General features: G+C 40.7%; 1 protein-coding gene across 4 annotated transcripts in view; it reads right to left on the bottom strand.

The window, feature by feature from the left end:
* The window catches only part of OFD1 (OFD1 centriole and centriolar satellite protein), a 64,593-nt gene that overhangs the window by 32,703 nt on the left and 6,315 nt on the right, over window positions 1-25,575 (bottom strand). For all 4 annotated transcript variants that reach the window (XM_024755241.1, XM_024755240.1, XM_024755242.1 and 1 more), the window contains exons 4-13: window positions 24,734-24,802; window positions 24,616-24,646; window positions 16,683-16,790; window positions 14,699-14,835; window positions 14,197-14,370; window positions 11,640-11,746; window positions 9,893-10,012; window positions 8,248-8,321; window positions 6,393-6,484; window positions 5,167-5,356 (exon numbers count right to left, since the gene is read on the bottom strand). In XM_024755241.1, coding sequence (XP_024611009.1) covers window positions 5,167-5,356; window positions 6,393-6,484; window positions 8,248-8,321; window positions 9,893-10,012; window positions 11,640-11,746; window positions 14,197-14,370; window positions 14,699-14,835; window positions 16,683-16,790; window positions 24,616-24,646; window positions 24,734-24,802 — 1,102 coding nt within the window. The remainder of the gene's footprint in view (window positions 1-5,166; window positions 5,357-6,392; window positions 6,485-8,247; window positions 8,322-9,892; window positions 10,013-11,639; window positions 11,747-14,196; window positions 14,371-14,698; window positions 14,836-16,682; window positions 16,791-24,615; window positions 24,647-24,733; window positions 24,803-25,575) is intronic.

Raw genomic sequence — 25,575 nt, 5'->3', positions numbered from 1 at the left:
TAAAGACTTAAACATAGGCTATGACACCATAAAATGTCTAGAAGACAACAGGGGCAAAACATTCTGACATAAATCGTACCAACGTTTTCTTAGGTCAGTCTCCCAAGGCAATAGAAATAAAAGCAAAAATAAGCAAATGGGACCTAATCAAACTTACAAGCTTCTGCACAGCAAAGGAAACTGTAAACAAAACGAAAAGACAACCTACAGAATGGGAGAAAATATTTGCAAATGATGCGACTGTCAAGGGCTTAATTTCCAAAATATACAAACAGCTCACACAGCTCGACAACAAAAGAACAAACAATGGAACCGAAAAATTGGCAGAAGACTGAAGTAGACATTTCTCCAAAAAATAAATACAGGGGGCCAATAGGCACATGAAAAGATGCTCAATATGGCTGACTATTAGAGAAATGCAAATCAAAACCACAATGAGGTACCATCGCACAGTGGTCAGAATGGCCATTATTAAAAAGTCTACAAATGACAAATTGCTGGAGAGGATGTGGAGAAAACGGAACCCTCCTACACTGATGGTGGGAATGTAAGTCAGTGCAGTCACTGTGGGAAACAGTATGGAGGTTTCTCAGAAAACTAAAAATAGAATTACCATATGATCCAGCAATCCCACTCCTGGGCATATATCTGGAGAAAACTCTAATTAAAAAAGATACATGCACCCTTATGTTCATAGCAGCACTATTCACAATAGCCAAGACATGGAAACAACCTAAATATCCATCAAGAGATGAATGGATAAGAGATGATGCGATACATATATACAACGGACTATTACTCAGCCATGAAAAAGAACAAAATAATGCCATTTGCAACAACACAGATGCAACTAGAGATTATCATACTAAGTGAAGTAAGTCTGAAAGAGAAAAACAAATACCATATGATATCACTTATATGTGCAATATAAAATATGACATGTAAAGCAACTATACTCCAATAAAAATTTTGTTTGTTTTTGCGGTACGCGGGCCTCTCACTGTTGTGGCCTCTCCCGTTGCGGAACACAGGCTCCGGACGTGCAGGCTCCAGACGCGCAGGCTCAGCGGCCATGGCTCACGGGCCCAGCCGCTCCACGGCATGTGGGATCTTCCTGGACTGGGGCACGAACCCATGTCCCCTGCATTGGCAGGCGGACTCTCAACCACTGCGCCACCAGGGAAGCCCAAAAACTAATTTAAAAAAACTAAAATAAAAGGTTAAGTGACTTGAAAGAAGTAAAAAATAAAATAAAATATCACACTTATCTATGAAGGAGGAACAAAATCAGGGACATAGAGAATAGACTGGTGGTTGCCAAGGGGGTGGGGGGGGTGGGAGAGTGTAGGAGTGGGACTTTGGGACTAGCAGATGCAAACTGGTATATATAGAATGGATAAACAACAAGATCCTACTGTATAGCACAGGAAACTATATTCAATATCCTGTGATAAACCATAATGGAAAGGAATACTAAAAAGAACGTATATATATCTAGAATTGAGTCACTTTGCTATACAGCAGTAATTAATGCAACATTGTAATTCAACTATACTTCAATAAAAAATAAGACACACACACACAAAAACTAACAACAAACAAAATCCAGGACTAGATGGCTTCACAGGTAAATTCTATGAAACATTTAGAGAAGAGTTAACACACCTATCATTCTGAAACTATTCCAAAAAACTGCAGAAGGAACACTCGCAAACTCATTCCATGAGGCCATCATCACCCTCACACCAAAACCAGACAAGGATACCACAAGAAAAGTACAGGCCAATATCACTGATGAGCACAGATGCAAAAATCCTCAACAAAATACTAGCAAACTGAATCAATCCAACAATACATTAAATGGACCATACACCATGATCAAGTGGGATTTATCCCAGAGTTGCAAGGATTTTTCAGTATCCACAAATCGATCAGTGACGAACAAATACTATATCATCATCTCAATAGATGCAGAGAAAGCTTTTGACAAAATTCAACACCCATTTATGATAAAAACTCTACAGAAAGTGGGTATAGAGGGAACCTACCTCAACATAATAAAGGCCATCTATGACAAACCCACAGCTAACATCATACTGAACAGTGAAAAGCTGAAAGCATTACCTCTTAAATCAGGAACAAGACAAGGATATGCACTCTCACCACTTTGAAACAACACTGCTGTGGATAGGACTTCCAAAACTATCAGAGAAGAGAAAGATATAAAAGGAATCCAAACTGGAAAAGAAGTAAAACCATCACTGTTTGCAGATGACATGATACTATACGTAGAAAATCCTTAAGGTGCTACCAGAAAACTTACTAGAGCTCATCCATGAATTCAGTAAAGGTGCACCTTTACTGAAACAATCCCATTTACCATTACATCAAAAAGAATAAAATACCTAGGAATAAACCTACCTAAGGAGGCAAAGGACCTGTACCCTGAAAACTATAAGATGCTGATAAAAGAAACTGAAGATGACATAAACAGATGGAAAGATATACCACGTTTTTGGATTGGAAGAATCAATATTGTCAAAATGACTATACTACCCAAGGAAATCTACAGATTCAATGCAATCCCTATCAAATTACCAATGGCATTTTCCACAGAACTAGAAGAAAAAAAATTTTCATTTGTACAGAAATACAAAAGACCCTGAAGAGCCAAAGCAAACCTGAGCAAGAAAAACGCAACTGAAGGGACTTCCCTGGTGGTGCAGTGGTTAAGAATCTGCCTGCCAATGCAGGGGACACAGGTTCGACCCCTGCTCCAGGAAAACCCCACATGCCGTGGAGCAACTAAGCCTATGTGCCACAACTACTGAGCCTGCACTCTAGAGCCCACGAGCCACAACTACCGAAGCCTGCGTGCCTAGAGTCCGTGCTCCGCATCAAGAGAAGCCACCACAATGAGAAGCCCATGCACCACAACAAAGAGTAGCCCCTACTCGCCACAATTAGAGAAAGCCCGCTCACTGCAACGAAGACCCAACGCAGCCAAATAAATAACTTAATTAAATTAAAAAATTTTAAAAAAAAGAAAGAAAAGGAAAAACGGAACTGGAGCAGTCAGACTCCCTGACTTCAGACTATACTACAAAGCTACAATAATCAAAACAGTATGGTACTGGCACAAAAACATAGTTCAATGAACAGGAAAGCCCAGAAATAAACCCACGACCCTATGGTCAATCAATCTACAACAAAGGAACAAGAATATACAACGGAGAAAAGACAGTCTTTTCACCAAGTGGTGCTGGGAAAAGTGGACAGTTACATGTAAACGAATGAGATTAAAACATTCTCTAACACCGTACACAAAAATAAACTCAAAATGGATTGAAGACCTAAATGTAAGGCCAGATATTATAAAACTCTTAGAGAAAAACATAGGCAGAACACTCTGACATAAATTACAGTAGTATCTTTTTGGATCCACCTCCTACAGTAATGAAAATTTAAAAAAAAACAAAAAAAACAAATGGGACCTCATTAAAATTAAAAGGTTTTGCACAGCAAAGGAAACCATAGACAAAATGAAAAGACAACCCACAGAATGGGAGAAAACGTTTGCGAATGAAGCAACCGACAAGGGATTAATCTCCAACATATACAAACAGCTTGTGCAGCTCAAACAACCCAATCAAAAAATGGGAAAAATATTTAAATAGACACTTCTCCAAAGACATACAGACGGCCAACAGGCACATGAAAAGATGCTCAACTTTAGTAGTTTTTAGAGAAATGCAAATCAAAACTACAATGAGATATCACCTCACACCAGTCATAATGGCCATCATCAAAATGTCTATAAACAGGGCTTCCCTGGTGGCGCGGTGGTTAAGAATCCGCCTGCCAATGCGGGGGACACGGGTTCGAGCCCTGGTCCGGGAAGAGCCCACATGCTGCGGAGCAACTAAGCCCATGCGCCACAACTACTGAGCCTGTGCTCTAGAACCCACGAGCCACAACTACTGAAGCCTGCACACCTAGAGGCCATGATCCACAACAAGAGAAGCCACTGCAATGGGAAGCCTGTGCACCACAATGAAGAGGAGCCCCCGCTCTCTGCAACTAGAGAAAGCCCACGTGGAGCAACAAAGACCTAACTCAGCCCAAAATAAAACAAATAATAAGTTTAAGAAAAAAAAAGAAAAAATTCCTTTAAAAAAACTGTCTATAAACAATCAATGCTAGAGAGTGTGTGGAGAAAAGGGAACCCGCCTACACTGTTGGTGGGAATGTAAATTGGTTCAACCACTATGGAGAACAGTGTGGAGGTTCCTTCAAAAACTAAAAACAGAACTACCATATGATCCAGCAACCACACTCCTGGGCATACATCCAGAGAAAACCATAATTCGAAAATATATATGCACCTCAGTGTTCACTGCAGCACTGTTTACAATAGCCAAGACATGGAAGTGACTGAAATGTCCATCAACAGAGGAATGGATAAAGAAGATGTGTTACATATATACAATGAAATATTACTCAGACATAAAAAGAACAAAATAATGCCATTTGCAACAACATGGATGCAACTAGGGAATATCATAACTAAGTGGAATAAGTCAGACAGAAAAAGACAAATATCTTATGATGTCACTTATATGTGGAATCTAAAACAAACGATACAAATGAACTTATTTACAAAACAGAAACAGACTCACAGAGTTCGAAAACAAACTTAACAAAGGGGAAAGGCGGGGGGAGGGATAAAATTAGGAGTTTGGGATTAACATACACACACTACCATATGTAAAATAGATAATCAACAAGGACACACTGTATAGCATAGGGAACTCTGCTCAATGATCTGTAATAACGTATACGGGAAAAAAATCTGAAAAAGAATGGATATGTGTATACATATAACTGAATCCCTTTGCTGTATACCTGAAACTAACAAAACACTGTAAATCAAATACACATTGTAAATCAACTATATTCTAATAAAAAATAAACATTAAATTTTAAAAAAATGTTTCTTCTTATGCTACAAATTATGGAATAGCAAGCAAAAAGAAAGAAATTTCAATCTGAGAATCTTAACTTTATAAAATCTTCCCAATTGAAGCCTCCCTTAGAGGAGTTTCCTAATATGAACGTAACACGAATTACAAACACAGGCAAATCAGAAAAAAAAAAAAGACTTACGGTTTAGGAGATTCAAGTTTTCACTTTTCATGTCTTCCAGTTGTTGTTTAAGTAGTTTATTTTGTGCCTCAAGCTCCAGTTTCCCTTCTTTCAGTAGTGAATAGTCGCTCATCTCTTTAACCTTCTTGCTCAGCATGTGGTTTTGCTTTGTTAATGCCAAACACTGAGCTTTGACGGACTCCAACTGAAGCTGGAATTGGAAAAGGAAAACTTGTACTTGAAGAGTGACTTTACAGGACTGCACAGGTAAATGCTGGTGGGCTGCTCTCAGCTGGGCAGCATAATTTAATTACGGTCACTTGACTGAAGTGTCATTTTCTTCAACAAGACAACCCTAACTACAACTTCTGCCCTGGAGCTGGGGATGGGGCAAGTTCATCCAACTCGATTTATGCAGAACCCTGTCCTACAAAGCAAGTCTTTTGGATTATCACCCCATTTTCCAGATGCCACTAAGGACCAAAAAGCCTTCACAGAGTTAAAAATATGTCTGTTTTTTAATATGAAAAGGTAAGACCGATACCAATAACATGCTGTGAGGTGCTTTCTTTTTCTTAGTCTAATATATCTCATGTTTGGAGACCGGAGCCTATAAAGTTCTCAAACAAGTCATCACAGTTGCAAAAATAAATTTTATATACAGAACATATTTTAAGTTCCTGAAGTTCCAGTCCTGTCCTTTGGATAGCAAGCACACAAATGGACAGAAAAAAAGTAACAGTATCATGTGAAAAATGCCTCTCATTTTGCTTTAATCTGTGAGATCCTGATGTAGTGATAAGAATTTTCACCTGCTGCTGAGGCGAAGGGAGAAGAGGCTGAGTAGATAATAGTATACACCAGCCACCTGCGATGGGCCAGGCACAGTAAACCAGCTCACTGAAGTCCCTCAACAACCATGGGATGTGGGCAATACCCCAGAGTTTTCGGAGAAACGATCTGAGGTCACAGATCTTGCCCAGAGGCGCACAAGCAGTGAGGGAGACACAAAGGATTCAAGGACGACTCTGGGCCCCAAACGACATGCTCTTTCTATGCTTCTCTAGGAGACTAGGATTGAAATAAGGAACTACTGAATTAAGTTCAACCGTCACCCTCTGAGTCATATAATAAACAGTCCAAACATACCAAGAGGATAACTCGAGATAAATTATGTATGACTGAAGCTAAAATTTCCTGTATTGTCTAATAACTATTTCAAAAAAACCAATAGGCTTAACAATTACCTCAAGTTCTTTCACACGATTTACAGAACGATCCAGTTCTTCCTTTTTAAAATTAAGAGTTGCAAACTCCTCTTGGAAATGCATAGCTTTTTCTGAAAGACAGAGCCAACCAACTAAACATCATAAAGTTTTCCCAGTGAATACAAAACTCATTTAATCATTTATAGCCAGTATGTCAGATCTAATGACCATTATTTCATCATCTAAAATAGCAGAGGGAATTCCCTGGCAGCCCAGAGGTCAGGACTCCACGTTTTTACTGCCGAGGGTGTGGGTTTGATCCTTGGTTGGGGAAGTAAGATCCAGCAAGCTGCGTTGCATGGTAAAACACACACACACACACACACACACACGTAAAATAGCAGATACTTGGGTCAAAAAAAAAAGAAAACATCAGCGAGTGAGTAAGTAAGCCCCATTACTCAATAGGTGATGGGAAGTTGGTTGTAATGGTCATACATGTGGTGAACTTCCTGCTACACAAGTCACCAGTTACACCACCTGCACAGAGTGCGGGGCCCTCATGCCGACGGCTCTGAACTTCCTTAAGACAAAGACTACTCTGTAAGACTGCAGTTATTTGTAGTTATTATTTTGTCATTTTCACTTCATCTAACACAAGACTCTATAGATATATCATCAAAAAAATCACATGCTGGGCTTCCCTGGTGGCGCAGTGGTTGAGAGTCCGCCTGCCGATGCAGGGGACACGGGTTTGTGCCCTGGTCTGGGAAGAACCCACATGCCGCGGAGCGGCTGGGCCCGTGAGCCATGGCCACTGAGCCTGCGCGTCCGGAGCCTGTGCTCCGCAATGGGGGAGGCCACAACAGTGAGAGGCCCACGTTCCACAAAAAAAAAAAAAAAAAAAAATAAAAAAAAAAAATCACATGCTGACTACAGGACGGTACTAATTCCTCAAGAGGTATTAGTCTCAGCAAGATAGCTGCAAAGCAGCAGCCATACACACTAGGTGACCTTCTGATGGCTATAAAGCACCCAGCCCTGGTTCACTCCCAAGAATCCATTTGAAATGCCCACCAAAAGTCCTTGTTACAGGTTGGTTCCTAGAAATATACTGAAATGTAAAATGTCTGAAAGATCGAAAAATTACCCAACTTTCCTAGTCTTGGGGTAATACATATAAGAGTTTAGGAGGTTATATGTCAAGTTTAAATATCATGAAGCATAAATATATATTAGAAGTAACAGAAATAAGAAACCAGGTCACAGAGGACAGAGAAGTTAAAATTTTCCCGAAGTAAAAAATGAAATCTCTCATGGCTTAGAGTAATATTAACCGAGGGCAATAAGTTGCTGCCGCCTTCCTGCCATCACAGATTTATTCATCAAAATATACTGAAATATGGGCTTCCCTGGTGGCGCAGCGGTTGAGCGTCTGCCTGCCAATGCAGGGGACGCGGGTTCGTGCTCCGGTCCGGGAAGATCCCACATGCCGCAGAGTGGCTGGGCCCATGAGCCATGGCCGCTGAGCCTGCGCGTCCGGAGCCTGTGCTCCGCAACGGGAGAGGCCACAACAGGGAGAGGCCCGTGTACCGCAGGAAAAAAAAAAAAAAAAAAAAATATACTGAAATAAAATTGAATAAAATTCTACCGATAAATTACAGATCTTTGAGAATATACAAAAGGTTAAACATGAAGGTTTGCAAAAACACAGTGAAAGACGGTGATTATTTTTTTCATTTTGTAAAATTAAACGGACAAAAAATGTGTCAGTTTATAGCAACAATGAAGTGGAAGGTACATATTTTTTGGATTACAGAACAGACCCAACTTAGGAAGCTGATAACCTGCATCGAAACTGAGCAGTACAGCTTTTTTTCCCCCCAAGGGTCACCTTTATTCTTCCTCTTATCTTCAATCAATCTATTAGTTCTAGCGATGCAATCCTCCTTCAGTTCAAGTTGATACCTGAGAAATAGAAGGATGGAAAATTAGTTCCTGGTCACCTTCCTAAACAGACTGCTATCAGTACCTGAGCTTATCTATGGTACCAGGGCACCGAAGGGCACTGAACAGGACAATGCATGAACTTCAAGGTCACTCAGTACTAAGGCCAGGGATCCGAATCCTGGCTATAAAAGGTCCAGTAAAATCTTGCTGCAATCCTGTAAACTCAAGCACAAAATGAAGGGTCGTGTTATTGAGGTTACAGAGGGCACTGTTTCTCAGTTGGTGTCCACTGACGCAAGAAAGTAAATTTAGTTACTTTTACACTGTACACAACAGACTTTAAATCCCAAAGGATAACAAGCCAGTTGCTTCCAATCCACCTATCCTGCCTCCCCACCCCCAAGCAGGATAAGAACTTTCCCACTCAGGAACTGAGCATAGTACTGAGAGCCACTGCCAACAGAATTATATATGGATTGGCGATGCCGAAAGGCACGTTTTCATGGAATTTTACTATCTCCACCAGCTATTACCAGCTGACTTTCTGGTTCAGAGATGAGAGAAAGGAAAGAAGCACTCCTGTGGTGAATATCCTCCGAAACCCAACAATTGCCAAAGTCATACTGAGGACACCCACGGCCAGACAAAGACATCAATACCTAACAGTTCCCTACTCCATGGCTAGGTCAAGCTAACATACACACTCTTATTCATTTATTCCTGGAAGTTTAACAACTACAGATTCTTCAGAGCTTACTGCTGTATTAGAGGAGCGGACGTAAAATATGAGGATAAAATCTATATCATGTCAAAACTGATACACGGAGAAGTGCTATATTTTTTATTAGAATTATTTTAAAGAAAAACCTCAAAAAACCTTTGAAGGTACTACATAATGGACTATCAATGCCAAATTATGGACAAAGCAGTAGAGAGGCCGCTGATTAAGAAATACCCAGAGCTGCTGAGCACTGGAGAGAAAAGTTACCATATATGGGCTTAATGGCTCTGCACTAAGATACTATTCACCAGAACACAGCAAAACTCAGACTAGAGCAAAGCCATAGTATCAGAGTTGTCCTTATTTTCCTTTTCCTATATCATTTTTTGCTTTATATAGTTAATTCTAGTTTCTTTCGATTCCGGCTTTGCAGAATCTTGAAGGAATACAGATCGACAAATACTTTAACCAATAAGCAGAATAATTCATAAATCATTAGACATCCCCATCTTAATGGCAGCATGAGTGGGGTAGAGGAAAAGATAAAAGTGACGATAATTCCCATTTTATAGCTTTTCAGCAAGTTACAAGGTGCCCTAAGAAATTCAAGCAAATCACAGGCCCTCAATAAATACCAGAGGAGAGACAAGAGTGAACAGAGGATGCTATTCTCTGTACTGTATCTTTTTAAAACCATCTTAACTCAAATAACTCATGGGAAAGGCTTGACTGCCAATGAAAACACGTATTTTTTTTAAATACTGGATTTTGCCATAAAATATTAGTCTTATCTACTTCATTAGTGTTGCTGTGTTTCCATCAACTTAATTCAAACATGATACTTTTTTTAAAGACGCCAAACAATTACTTTAGAAGTTCGTTCTTGAGCTTTTGGTCATAGGCCTCCTCAATACGCTTTATATTCAGCTCCCGCCTCCTAAGCCCGTCAGTCATGCTTCTGTTTTTTTCTTCTTGTAGCCTCTGGGCCCTGAAATTAGCAAAAATAGATAAGGCAAATCAGCAAACTTTAATACTTGAAGAATTTAGGGGGAAAAGATACCATGTGTTTCTAGCTCCACAGACTCAACTGTTCTGTGCCTGTCACGGCTGTGGGGAGTAAATGCGAACGAAGAGCCAGAAGTCTCCCACCTCTTTTATAATGAGCTGACCTAGTGACGATGGATCTGAACTAGCAAATGGAGCTCTACAGTGGCATCTGGCTGGCGGGAGTGGGAAAGTGCCAAAACCAAAGTGGTTTCTCACAGGAGATGGTTCTGACTTAAAAAAAAAAAAGGTCGTAAGTGGAAAGTAGCCATAATCAATTCAGGGGTGAAAGAATGATGCTTTTTGTTACAAAGCTACAAACCAAACTTCAGCTAGCGCACTTAAGTGCTTGTTTCTTCTATAATAGTGTTTCTAACTGTAAGATTTAATTGACTAGCCCATAGCTATTAAAGACAGAAGATTCGTTCTGGCATTTCACAGGCTACTAATTCAATACGGAAAAGTAAATACTGAAAAGAGAGCAAAAGATCGATGGATCAGTCAGAAAGTCCCAACACCGAAGAAAGGAATGATCTTCCTGGTGAGACCTGAAATCAAGCACAAGATCAATTCCAGAGCCGAGGAACTGGGTTCACAGGGACTTAGATCAAGCCATAATGAGAAGTGCTAGGGAACCCAGACTATTCCAAGCAAAGGATAAAAGCTCTGTGTGTTTGCTCCCTCTGCTGGCTAATCTGTCCACAAAGGAGCAGTAGACCAGTACATTTATTTACCTTATATACTATGCTTAGAAGGGAGGAGGAGGAGGGGAAGCCGAGGTAAATAAGTGATTACATAATCATGAACTATCTCTACCCAAATTGTGTTCCTTCTCTCTCTTATGATCAATTTACCTCTTCGGTGTTGCCAGAAAGAGACTAAGGTTGGCAGAGAGAAGAAATCAAACAAACCGAGCTTATATAAATGAGAAAACAACATCAATGAAGATGAAGACAAATCCTTTAATGAAAGAAGGTTCCTGGATCTGTGAGTGCCAATTAATGGCACATACCAAATGGGAAAGAAGGCTTACTCCATAAACTATAAAACTGCTGAGCTTGCTATGAATCCCAGGTAAGAAGTGAAGAATGAAACGTTGGTGAGCACTTGGAAAAAGCAACACACACATCACAAGAAATACTTTCACCTAGTACAAGTCAACTCAGAGCCACCGTGTTTCCCTTTTTCGCCAGCAGAGCAGGTCAGTGTGGCAGGTCTGACTCTCTGGAATTCAGTTACTACACGCACATGAAACTGAGATCTGAATGGTTGAACATAAATGCGAAACGTATGATCTGTTAAAGCGTTATTCGCTTCTGCATATCATTTGTCTGGTCTCACTGAAGCCTGACGATGGTGTCTCCTTCTGCTTTCATCCCAGTGTCTAGTATTTCAAAAGTGAAACCCTCGTCCCTGTTTCTCTTAACTTGTGCCTTTCGAAAGTTAGGTGCTATCACCTTTACAACCAAGAACTCTATTTTACAGCTAATATTAGACTATGTAGACATTTTAGTAGTTCTTTTTTGCATTTCATTCATTCTGAATGTCCAAAATGAATACACATTACTTACAATTCAAAAGCTTCAATTCTTTGCTTCAGCTCAGCTTCTCTGTCTCTCAGAAAATCCATATCTTTTAGGAGAAGCTGCCTTTGAGTATAAATTTCTTTTGTTTCATTCTGTAGAGGAGAGTAGTAATTTTTAGCAAGCAAGCTAAAGAAAACAAAAGAGATTTGAACTAATACCCTGCTTCCTAAATTCCAGAAAGCAAAGTACGGACACTTAGAGGAACAATTTCACTTTCAAGAGGTTCCAATGCGAGGTATATGTTTTGCCTTTTTTTCCACAAAAATTTACTCCCTCCTCCTGTTAAGGAGGGCTGTTAAGCCACATTACCCTATATTCCTAACATCCCTTGTCGTTATTTTATTACATAATTAACATCTCTCAGACACTTACAAAATTTCACTAAGTTCTTCAGCAAGAAAAAAATGAAACAAATGTGTATTCAGCAATAAAACTTAAAAGAATCCCCATAGTTCCATCGCTGTCTGAAAGTTTCAATTCAGAGGTCATTCTGGCTCAGTCAGCAAGCTTGCCTGATGTCCTGAATGAATGGCCACACTTCCATGTATGTGTTCCCTCAGCAAGGGCTTCCTGAACACCTGTCACATGTCCAAGGGCACACTGGGAGCTGGATACACAATGATGGACAGATATAGGACCGTCCCCAACCTTTAAAAGACTCACAGTTTAGTCAGGGAGAGAGAGACAAACCAACGGTCACACTACGGTGTGATGATTTCACAACCAAAGTACATCAACACTCGACAGCACGAACAAAGCCCAAAGGACTCCATCAGTGGGGGTCAGGAAAGGCGTCACGAGAACGTGACATTCCGGCTGGACTTTGAAGGACTGGATGGTTTTATCAGGCGGAGAAGGGGAGGGGCATTCCAGGTGGTGGAATAAAGCCACGGTGCTCTTCACAAGGATGGCAACCTTCTCTAGTGCCTTCAGAGAATCAGGTGACTAAACGAGGGTTCGAGTCTGTTAACTGGTTGATCTGATCTAGTCAGTCATCTATCTTTTAATTTTACTGACGTATAGTTGATTTACAATGCTGTGTTAATTTCGCTGTACAGCAAAGTGACTCAGTCATACAAATACATATTCTTTTTCATATTCTTTTCCATTATGCTTTATCACAGGGATAATGAATACAGTTCCCTGTGCTCTAGAGCAGGACCTTGCTGTTTATCCATTCTGTATGTAACAGTTTGCCTCTGCTAATCCCAAACTCCTACTCCATCCCCCCTCCCCCTCAGGGACCACCAATCTATTCTCTATGTCCCTGATTTTGTTTCTGTTTCATAGATAGGTTCATTTGTGTCATATTTTATATTCCTCATATGAGTGATATCATACGCTATTTGTCTTTCTTTCTTAGTCAATCACCTATCTTGAAGATGACGCTGTTAGTATAAACATAATCCAAGCTTCTCAAACACCTGTGCCTCCAACATTTATTTTATAGCTAAGCAAGCCCAATTCCCAGAACTGCTATATAAAACTTGTAGACGGGGTACAATTACCATTAAATAACTGGGTCTTATTGAGAAGCTCTAAGCAAGGGTGGACGCTGGGAGGAAGCCTGCTACTTTTAACAGAACTTCCTGATAGAAGCTCCCGCTGTCCATAGGAAACAAGGCCTCAGATCCAGCCTGGTCTAAGACATGCCCTTGGCAAAGGAACCTGTTTTTCCCAAAGCAATGGATCCAATCCCTCCCGACACGCCCTCCCGACACTTGGCAACCTCTCCACCTCCCGTCCAGCCACCTTCCTGGGGGACAAGATCAAACGGCCACATGGATGACCCCGGCAGCCCTAGACGCCTCCACTCCGGGGACCTCACCTCTGCCCCCATGGCAGCACGCTGTGCTTTGTTTCCAGTCTTGACCTGAAACCTCCACCTGCAACTCTGTCCTCTTGGCCCGTCCTTCTTCTTCCACCCATAGGAATCCTCAGACCTGCTTCTCGATGTCTTCCAGACGGCCCCGTCACCCTCCCTGCTGCCCTATATTAGCCTCCTCTTGGGCTGCCTTCCTCACCCCACCCAACCCCATGTCTTCCACGAAATGGGCTGTCTTTCCAAAGCCAAAGAAATTCGGTGCTCTCAAGCTCCTCTCCCCAAGCACCTCTATCCTTCCGCCCTCACCAACACTACACATCGTCCTGAGAGCTGCACCAGAGCCATCGCCTGTAAGCACTGGATTTGGTCTACTGCCATTCCAGGCTGCCCACCTCGGCTGGGGCCTCAACATAGCTCAGGCAGCCCCATCTGCTTCCCAGGGCTGCTCTTCCTTTACCGCAAGCAGCCATTCCACACCTCTGATCCTCTCCCCCAGGCTGCTACCGAAGCCTCAAATCTGCCGCCTCTCTGGTATGAGTTTCTCCCACTGCCAGCTTGGATGGTCCCGTCCCCGGTCCTTTCCCTCCAGCCATCTCAGAGGAAGGGTGTCTGCACATCCTTTCCAAGCCCCATGCTTCTACTTGCGTTCTTGACCCCAGTCCCTACTTGGGAAACGGCCCGGAAATAGCCACCCGGTAAATGATTTTAGAATATTACCTCCTGGTGCTTTTGAATTCTCTTAAGGATCATCTTTTGCTGAGAAATCAGGGCTTCAGATTTTGCTTGACAAGCTCTCTCAAATTCATTCCGCAACTCAGCTAATTCCTTCTCACACTTTCTTTTCTCTTCCGTTTTAATTTTCGCTATTTCAGTATCTTTAAAATACTTCAACTGCCAATTGATGACAAATAATTGTAAATGTCAATAACTATACTAAAGAAACAGTAACATTCTCTCTTCACTGTTAGGTTTAACGTTAATGCTGTCTAGATATATTTAGTTTTAATTCGTCTTTATGTTTCATCTCATTCACTGTACTTATAGGGTGCGTTCAAAAGTCATAAAGAAATGACATCATCTGGAAAGAGAAATAACATGCACAACAGTATAGTATCACATTCATTAGTAAAGATTCTAGTTATTTCCCCATATACCTAAGATGAAGACATTAAAAGACAAGCAAAAACATCACTCTTGGTTATAACAAGATAAATCTTACCTTTTGACTCATTTCTGCCCGTAGCTGCTGTTCAATTTCTCTCTTATATTCGTTTAACTTGATTTCTAAAGATTCTAACTTTGGATGCTGAGGGTAAGCACCTGCAAACTCATCGTCAATAAGCTGAAGCTTCTCAGCTATCAAAAAACAACACAGGAAAGGTTAGAGAAACGTGGGCAGGTGAGCAAGAGGCCAGAGCTCTGTTCAAACACAAAGAGTGTACTTAAGGGAAAGTGTAAGGATGTCTGCAATTTACTTGGTAATGCATCCAAAAAGTGAGAGCTTAATGGATGGACAGGTAAGTGATCAAGCAAGTATAATGCAAATTTCATGGCAGACTTGAGGTATACAAGTGTGTGCTGTAAAACTGTGTCAACTTTTCTGAATGTCTGAGAATCCTCATCATAAAATGTCAGGGGAAAAGAAAAAAAGTACAGTTCAAGTCAGAAAACACGGGCATCTCTTTCTAGTGTCTAAATGCCATTGGAGAGAGCTCTTCATTGGACTTTGGTTAAAGGTGACTCACTTTCAAAACACTGACCTTAAGATGAATCAAAGATCATGTGTTTCAACTCCTCCTCTCCACAGAAGAGGAAACAGACGCCCATACAGTTGAAGTGACGTCCAGAGGGCTAAGCAACTCTATAATGGCATCAGCGGGGCTAAAGCCAGGTCTATGATTGCCTCGCATTCTGGCACTCTTTCCAGCAGACCTGCAGTCCTCAAACCAACTATGGATTTGAAACCAACCACGTAGCACACTGCAAACCTGGCCCTCGCATACAATCTCAATCATGTGTAACACCAATACCACCAAAAAGCAGGCATAGGAAGAAAAGGCTGGCAGAAGCAGATTAAAATATTGGCGGTATGTCTCTTGTCGGCAAAAATTTCCATCTACTTTTCTGGATTTTCCAAATGCTCTGGACTGTCCAATGCAGGTCGCTAGCCACACTTGGCCATACTGAGTACATGGAATGTGACCAGTTCAAAATGAGATGTACTCTAAGTGTAAAAGACACACCAGATATCAAGGACCGAGTACAAAAAAATAAACGTAAAATACCTCATTAATATTTTTCATATTGATTTCATATTGGAATAATATTTTAGACACACGAAGTTATATAAAATGTATTACCAAAACAAATTTCACCTGTTTCTTCTTACCTTTTCTACTTTGGCTACTAGAAAATTTTTATTACACATGTGGCTCATATTATTGAACAGAACTGCTGTAGAATAAGCATGTTCTATGTTTCTAATGGAATAAAACCTACACCTAAATAAATGAAAGGCACAGTCATACAATACGGTCTTTACAAGTTATGAACTTATGTTTTTACAAGTTAAAGGCACTAGTGCAGTTTAAGAGTAAGGAAGGGCCAAGAAATCGATTAACCATATCCTATTAGCCAGCTGTTTCCCTTCTCTCCTGAGCACACAACTGAAGGGCAGGATGGTATTACAGAAAGCCTGCACAGCAGAAAAGGCTCTGGATCACTGACCAGAAAACTTGGACTCATATCAGTTCTGACCGAGACTCGGCATTGCCAAGTTGCTCTTCCTCTGGTGACCTCAGTTTTCTCAACTTATAAAATGAAGGGATGGCCCACTCACTTCTTTAGTTCTCTGCGATGCAAATAGTCTAAGATCTTCTCACTTTAGTGGCTATAAAGTTAGATGAGACACAGGGAAGAACCTCCCAGTCAAGAGAGGTTCAACCCAACAGACAAGGAAGTGGGCCTTTGGATCCCCACGAGATTTGGAAAGCATAGCCTTGGCGGCCATGAAGGGAGGAGCAGCCCTGGAGAGCAGTTCCTGGTCCCTCCCAGCAGTGATCCCAGAAAAAATGGGCGCCCCTACCGCCAGCAGCCTGCATCCCTCCCAGTCAAGCAACAAATACATAATACGGTACATCAGGTCATCTCCTTCATTCAAAAGAGAAAACGGAAGAAGTGAAATTATGGAAGACCATAATTACCAAGGGAGTCTTTGACGGGAAATGTTGAACTTGTCTGAGTTCCCATACTGCAACTCTCTTTAGCCTGATGATATTCTGCCAATTCTTTCAGAAACTGCATGAGAAAACCTAAACGACACAACGTGTATAGTTTCGTTTTACAACTTTCTTTCATTTAACTGTTGCTCAATCACTGTTCATGCAATCTTGGTTTTATAACATTATCTTTTTTACATCATGTATATTTTAAGAATAATTTCTGAGGAAAGGTGTTTCCAAGCATGATACAGAAACCTACAAGCAATAAGGAGAAATATTCATCAAACGTACAAATTAAGAACTTAAATGTGGCGTGAAACAGCAAAGTCAAAAGACAAGTGATACACTGGAAACAGCTATTTGGCATAATACAGAGAACTAATCTTCATAAACATCAAAGAGTTTTTAACAAATCAGTAAGAAAACAGAAAAATAGGGCAAGACATGGACAAAGTTCACAGAAAAAATTTTCAATGTTGAATAAACATGAACAAAATTATAAATAAATGCAAATTAACACTACAACAGAAAGATCGTATTTTCCCAATAAGCGTATTACCAAAATTTTAATCTTAGTGCTCTAAGTGTCAGCAAGGGAGCGGGGAAGCAGGCGTGCTCTTTTCACTTGGGAGGGAAATTTGCCCGTGTTTATGGATATTCAAAATGCAAGTGCCCTTTCACCTAGTCATTCCACCTCTCTGAATTTACACAGCTATACTTTCCCAAAAGGGTGTAGCACCGCACACCGCAGGCTTCTAATGGCAAAAACCAAGCGATGAAACAATAAAATCTCCATCAACAGGGGGTTAATTAAATACATTCTAAAAAACAATTAGTCCAAGTACACGGCTAGAGAAAGATATATTGGTGGATAAAGAAAGCAAATTGCCCAACAGTATCTATAATATGATTCCATGTATGAGTATATGTTTTGATTACATATAGACTTTGACACCTGTGAACTAACTTCTGGTAGGATAAACAGGACACTCTTCATTCTAGTTATCAGCAGAAAGTGAAATTAGAGAATATGAACAGAAATTCCTACTCTTCTTTAACTTCATACCCTTCTGAATAGTTCAAAATTTTTTTTTCTTTTTGGCCACGCCGTGCAGCTTGTGAGATGTTAGTTCCCAGACCAGGGATCAAACCCAGGCCCCTGGGAGTGGAAGCACAGATTCCTAACCACTGGACTGCCAGGAAATTCGCTGAAACTCTTTTTTTAAGTCATGAGTATAAATTTTAGAAGTTTTCACTTTCTTGGAAGAGATGAATGGACTTCTGCATCAGCCAAGTTAAGGGCTTATTTTTCTTTTCTCCTGAAGATACTACAATATACTGTTTCCTTAAATTGAAGTATAGTTGATTGACAATGTTGTGTTAATTTCTGCTATACAGCAAAGTGATTCAGTTATACATATATACACTTTTTTCATATTCTTTTCCATTATGGTTTATCATAGGATACTGAATATAGTTCCCTGTGCTGTACAGTAGGGCCTTGTTATTTATCCACTCCATATATAATAGCTCACATCTGCTCACCCCAGCCTCCCACTCCATCCCTCTCCCATCCCCTCTCTCCCTTGGCCACCACAAGCCTGTTCCCTATGTCTGTGAGTCTGTTTCATAGATATATGGAATCTAAAATATGACACAAATGAACCTATAAGTGATATCATACAACATACTCTTTTACTTCCCCTACTGTAGATATAAACTCTGTTCTTTCATATTCATTGCCTTGCAACTCTTCTGTCTCATCCATCCTCTTCTTCTGACCATTTCCTATCAGCCTGTTCTCACCTCACCCCTTCCTGCTGTCATGCTGAGGCCAGATCTTGGCTCCCTCTATGGACAAAGGTCAACGTTTGACGGAAATCTTCAAGATCCTGCAGGAGGTCATCTTTGGCAGTGTACTCTTCCACCTCAGCATTTCTAACGCTGGTGCCTTTTCCCACTTCTGCAGTGCTTTCCGCAGGCCCCTAATTAGTTCCACTTCCCCCCTCTCCCCTCCACACCCTCACCCAAGAAGGATACGTCTAGTCTCCTCCTTTATCCAGTCATTTATTTATATCCGTATGGACTCCTGTTTTATACCTTGGTAATTATAATTCACGTGTAATTCTACAACTCACTGATAAAACCCACTCTTTTATTTTGTTGCTCCAATTGTTCCAGCTTTGGCCTCTGGGAGCACTTTCATCATGGGTTTTTGTCTTAAGCACTTCCTTAGGTTCTAGCACTGTAAGGGGCTCCAAGCTCATCTTGTATAGTCTCTGTTCCACTCCTGCAATCAACCGCTGCTCCAAGGAGCCCTGGTTCCTATTATTGTGGAATGGTATTAGAAACTGAATCTTAGTACTGCAAACTGGGCTCGACGTGTGCTCATTGCAACTGGGGTGTCACTGCTTCCAGCCCCTCAGCCGAGACAGCAAGGAAATACGAACGTACACTAACCTGTGTACACAAACCTATCTATAAATATCTCTATGTATCATCTGTATCTATATTAAGCTAAACATGAGTTCATACTAATGTCTCCAACTAAGCCATTACCGTATGGATCATCCCAGTCTCCTCCCCTTGTTTATCTGTAAAGTCCCGCTCCAGCAGTGAACACCTGGCTCCCGCCATCTTCTATCCACTTACTTAATTGTTCAATTCCAGCATACGTGTATCATGGTTTCAGAATTGTTAACCAGCACTCCCATGAGAAATAACTCTCACCTTGAATACCCAGCCTACGTACAGTTGCTTCTGTCTTTTGTCTTAGTCTTCATTCCTTTCCCAAGTTAGATAGCTCAGCATATTTTTTCCCTCACCCCCTTCAGTGAGGTTACTACAGTTAGATGGTTTTGTCACAGTCCGCATTCCATCCTGAGATCACCTGACCTCCTAAATTTGCATACATGAAGGCTTGTTCTTTGTAAAGTTCTACAGGTTTTAGGCAAATGTCTGGTGCCAAGTATCATACCATTACAGGTATCGGAAGAATACTTTCACCACCCTAAAAAAAATCCTGTGCTTCACCTCTTCAACCTCCTACCCCTTCCCTCCAAATCCCTAGCAACCACTGATGTGTTTACTATCACTATAGCTTTGCCTTTTCCAGAATGTCACATAAATGGAATCATATAGCACGTAGCCTTTTCAGGCAGGCTTCTTACATTAACAATACACATTTGCGATTCATTCATCTCTTTGCATGGCTTGGTAGCTCATTCCTCTTAGCTGAATAGTATTTCCCTTTCTGGAAGTACCACAGTTTGTTTATCCGTTCAGTTACCAAATAACATCTTGGTTGTTCCCAATTTCTGACAACTACGAATAAAGTTGCTACAAACATTCACGTGCAGGTGTCTGTGTGGACTTAAGTTGTCAAGTCACTTGGGTACATACCTAAGACAATGACTGTTGGATTGTAGGGTAAGACTATGTTTAGTTTTGTAAGAAACCACCAAACTGGGCTTCCCTAGTGGCACAGTGGTTAAGAATCCACCCACCAATGCAGGGGACATGGGTTCGAGCCCTGGTCTGGGAGGATCCCACATGCCGCGGAGCAACTAAGCCCACGAGCCACAACTACTGAGCCTGTGTGTCGCAACTGCTGAAGCCTGCGCGCCTAGAGCCCGTGCTCCGCAACAAGAGAAGCCACTGCAGTGAGAAGCCCGCGCACCTCAACGAAGAGTGGCCCCCGCTCACCGCAACTAGAGAAAGCCCACGCGCAGCAACGAAGACCCAATGCAGCCAAAAATAAATAAACTTATTTTTTAAAAAAAGAAACCACCAAGCTATCTCCCCAGGTGGCTGTACCATTTTGTATTCCCACCAGCAATGAGTGACAGTTCATATCGCTTCACATCCTTACCAGCATTTAGTGCTGAAGGTGTTCTGGATTTTGGCCATGTTATCTCATTTTTGTTTTAATTTGCATGTCTCTAACAAATAACGTGCAGCATCTTTTCATGCTTATTTGCCACCTGTATATCTTCTTTGGAGAGCTATCTGTTCAGATCCTTTGCCCATCTTTTTTGCAGGCGGACTCTCAACCACTGCACCACCAGGGAAGCCCCTTTGCCCATCTTTTAACTGACTTGTCCCTTTAGTGTTGAGTTTTCAGAGTTCTTTGTGTATTTTTGATGCAAGTCCTTTATTGGATGTCTTTTGCCAATACCCTCTCCCAGTCTGTAATTTGTCTTTTCACTCTTTCATAGAGCAGACGTTTTTAAATTTTAATAAAGTCTAACTGGTCTATTTTTTCTTTCATGTATCATGCTTTTGGTATTATATCTCATCACCAAACAGCAGGTCACAAAGATTTTCTATGTTTTCTTCCAGAAGTTTTACAGTTTTGTGTTTTACATTTAGATATATGATTCGTTTTCAGTTAATTTTTGTGTAAGGTCTGCGCCCAGGTTCATATCTGTGCATATGAATGTCCAACTGTTCCAGCACCACTTGTTGACAAGACTATATGTCCTCCATTGAATTGCCTGTGTTAAAGGCTAGTTGACTATGTTTGTGTAGACCTATTTCTGGGCTCTCTATTCTGTCCCACTGATCTATCTATATCTATCTATTCTTTTGCCAATCACAGGCAAGGATTTTAACTTCCAGAAAGAAAAGAGCCAGTGTCCAAATCCTCTGGCCAACTATTTTCTGGGTATCATTATCTTTGAAAGGAAAAATTAGGGGTGGGAAGGATGTGTGAGTGGAATCTAGGGGAAAAGTACTGTAACCATGTAACAGATCAGCACCCTCAAAGTATAGACACAGTAAGGTAAGACCAAAGATCTCTGTCAGGGAATACACAACAGTTAGGTACAAAACATCTTCTTACATGTTTTCTGATGGTCTCAGTCTCTTAATGGGGAGCCACCAGTTTTTAAATCATTTCATTTTAAAAGCAGCTGCTTTACTGTTAGCCAAGAATTCTATCCAAATTATGGCATTAGGATGCATGACATGTGTGCAACTCAGTTTTTCTGAGTTTCAGAAATGTTACTAGGATGCTGGGTAAAGCTGGTAAGAAATGTTAGCCAGATGTCTTTCTGAAGTAGAAAGATTTAAAGAGTGCTTAAAGGTGAAAAGCTATTTTTAATAGTATAAATACCTATAAATAAATGAATTATTTCTTAATATACCTTCAAGCTCTAAATTCCTTTCTGAAATAGTTACACTACAGACAGCAGCTATTTACTTAGAACTGTGCTGTCCAACGTGACAGCCACTAGTCACGTGTAGCTACTTAAAATCTCAGTTCCTCAGTCACACTACCCACATTTCAAATGCTCAATAGCCCCATGTGGCTAGTGGCTACCGTATCAGGCAACACACATACAGACATTCCCATCTCAGAGTTACAATAAACAGCAAGGCCATAGAATCTACAACCTAGGATCACCTACCATCCTCAACTTCAGTAAGGATGACCTATTTTGCAGGTGATCTAGAATGTCTTGTGATCCAAATATTACACATTGGATGGAAAACAACAAGGTCCTACTATAGAGCACAGGGAACTATATCCAATATCCTGTGATAAACCATAACGGAAAAGAATATGAAAAAGATTGTACATGTATGTATAACGGAATCACTTAGCTGTACAGCAGAAATTAACAACACTGTAGGTCAACTATACTTCAATAATACAGTAAAATAAAAACAGAATGTCTTTTGATCCAATTTACTTATCCTCTACTAACATTACTCCCGGGAGACCAGGCAGTTAAGTCACAGAATAATGACTGGCAGCAAGTAGGTACTCAAGTGTCTGCCAAACGGCAAGTCCTGAATTAATGTCCCAGCAGGGATGGTAGCAATTCTGGCAACAGACAAAATCAAGGAGCACGCTAACACAAAAAGGCCATTACATGACGTTACGGATTTTTTGGAAAAGATCTAAGTAACAAGTAAGCTGGTAACTTGCCTGTAACGTGTATGTTCATACTACCAAGTCCATCATCAAGTCCAGCCTGTGGCCTGTCACCCACAGCAGTTGTAAAGGAAAAAACCCTCAGCTTCCCTCCTTCTGTGTAGGGAAAAACCCACCTCTTCCCTCCCATCTCTCCGCTCCCTGTGAGCCCCTTGACTTTTATACAGAACACTTCACAACACTTACTTCCGACTCTCCTGGTCACCCAGTGTGTGGGGCTTTTCCTCACACCAAGCCATTCTCTGCGACACCGGATGGATGGCCTACACTTGAACTCTATTCTGACACTGTCCACCTGGAGGCAGCATCCGACCCCATGGGTTAAGGGCCTCAGTCCCACACTGACCACCCCCTGCCACCATGCCTATACATTCTTCAGGTGCCAGTCACATGCCCAGGTTGCCACCTGTGCTTCTGAGCAACTGGCTATACATAGGAGGTTCCCACAACCTCCTCCTTGGGCTTCATTAACGTACCAGAACAGCTCAAAAAACTCAGGGAAACACTTTCTTACGTTTACCAGTTTATTAAAGGATATGATAGGCGGCTTCCCTGGTGGCGCAGTGGTTGAGAATCCACCTGCCAATGCAGGGGACATGGGTTCAAGCCCTGGTCCAGGAAGATCCCACATGCCGCGGAGCAACTAAGCCCGTGTGCCACAACTACTGAGCCTGTGCTCTAGAGCCCGTGAGCCACAACTACTGAGTCCGTGTGCCACAACTACTGAAGCCCGCGTGCCTAGAGCCCGTGCTCCGCAATGAGAAGCCACCACAACGAGAAGCCCGTGCACTGCAACAAACAGTAGCCCCTGCTCACCGCAACTAGAGAAAGCCCACGTGCGGCAGCGAAGACCCAATGCAGCCAAAAATAAATAAATAAAATAAACTTATATATAAAAAAAGGGATATGATAAAGGACACAGTTGAACAGCTAAATAGAAGAGACACGCAGGGCGAGGTACATGTGGGAAGGAGCCCAGAGCTTCTATGCCCTCTCCAGGTGTGCCAATCTCCTAGCACCTCCACGTGTTCACCAACCTGGAAGCTCTCCGAACCCCATACTTTTGGGATTTATGGAGGCTTCATCACACATTCATGATCGATTATTCACAAAAATGATTGATTATTCATTTTCAGTCCTCCTCCCTTCAATAGAATGGGGAGCAAAGCTGAAAACCTCAAGCTTCTAATCATGGCTTGGTCTTTCCAGTGACCAGCCCTCATCCAGGAGCCATCCAGGGACCCACGTAGTCTTGGCTCATTTGAACACAAAATACTCCTATCACCCAGGAAATTACAAGGGTTTCAGGAAACCTGTGTCAAGAATGGAGGTCAAAGACCAATACTAGAACAAGATATGCTCCTTGTGTTCTCATCACTTAGGAAATTACAAGGATTTTGGGAGCTGTGTACCAGGAACTGGGGGCAGAGACCAATATATACATTTTCTATTATCTCAGAGTAGTTATGGACTCTTTGAAGGTTATTATCAAGGCCAATATTAATGCAATTTATCAGGCCTATATAAACAATAAAAACAAGCACATTACTGAACAGGTATTTCATTCTTTAAGCCAATATTAATACAATACTCTATATATTGTACTTAGGGGCCTATCTAGGATACAAAGATAGTGGCCTAAACGTTATTTGTTTTTGTTTTGCAAATGTTCCAAACAGTGGGTATCTCTACAAAGACCAGCTTTCAGTCCGTTCGTAGGGCTCTTGATGCTGTCTCTAGTTTCCTCATTTGAGTAATAGCGATTTTAAAAGGTTAAAATTTTGGGGAAAGGATCCGCATTTGTAAAACAGATGAATCGTTCTATTTAAAAAGGTATTGTCAGCAAGGAAAAAAGTCAAATGATTCAATTCAAATTCCCTATTCTTCCACCTGAAAATTATTAGTTTCATACTTTTATACAAAACAATACCTAACAAAAATGTTCCTATTCTCTACAAAGATGAAGGCTCCTACCTTTATGGTTTTCTTTATCAAATCCTGAAATCTGTTAAAAGAAAATATTTTACCTTTATTCAACTATTCAGTTATTATTAACAAACCAAAGCAGGTTATAAAAACGAAACAATCCTACCAGTGATTTATAGAGACTGGATTCAGGGTTGATTTTAATGAGTTGTAATAGATCCTGCATAGTAAATACCTTAAAAAAAAAAAGTACACAGATTTTAACATCAATGTGTAAGTGATATATTCAGAAACATCCCAATTTAAGACTAAAAATCATGGTTCAGACTAAATAAGATTATAACTATGCTAATAATGTAACACGTAAGCTTTCTTATATTAAGTTACAATAAACGCTGCAGTCAAAAGGATAAAATTTTTCTCTTGATCACGTAATTAACCTCCAAATAATTCACAGCAAAAATGATGTGCCTAACAGAAATAACAGAAATGGTTAATGTCTTACAGATAAGAAACACTCAAACATCTGAGGCACCGATGAATATATGAGTGCATTCCAGGGTCTTTCAATTGCAATGACATTTTTAAATTACTATTGCTTCAAAATGTAAATAAACTAAGTTTGTACTATCTTTACAACTACAAAATGTTTAAAACTATTTTACATATACATGTGGTCAAAGAGTTTGAGTATTCTTAGTAAACAATACATACTATAGAAATACATGCTGTGTCTACTCTGAGAACATTGATACCATCTACAATTAGTTTTCCATTAAAGAATATTCTGCACAGTATTTTTAAGTGTGGGAACTAGATAATCACAGCTATAACCATATAACTGACACATTATTCATTCTAGAAGCAAAATTGTGAAATGTAATTAGAAAGTTAGAAGGATCAACAAAGAATTCCTAATGCTGGTAAAATCTGATTGTTAATGAATAAATACAGCATATTTAAATTTTAAGTTTTTCCAATAATAACACTGCTGTTCTCTTAAAACAG

This window comes from Neophocaena asiaeorientalis, unplaced genomic scaffold (genome assembly GCF_003031525.2).
Source record: "Neophocaena asiaeorientalis asiaeorientalis breed wild unplaced genomic scaffold, Neophocaena_asiaeorientalis_V1.1 scaffold668, whole genome shotgun sequence".
In the NCBI taxonomy this organism is placed as follows: domain Eukaryota; kingdom Metazoa; phylum Chordata; class Mammalia; order Artiodactyla; family Phocoenidae; genus Neophocaena; species Neophocaena asiaeorientalis.
The sequence above is the reverse complement of the archived record's forward strand: the minus strand, read 5'-3'. Positions and strand labels throughout refer to the sequence as shown.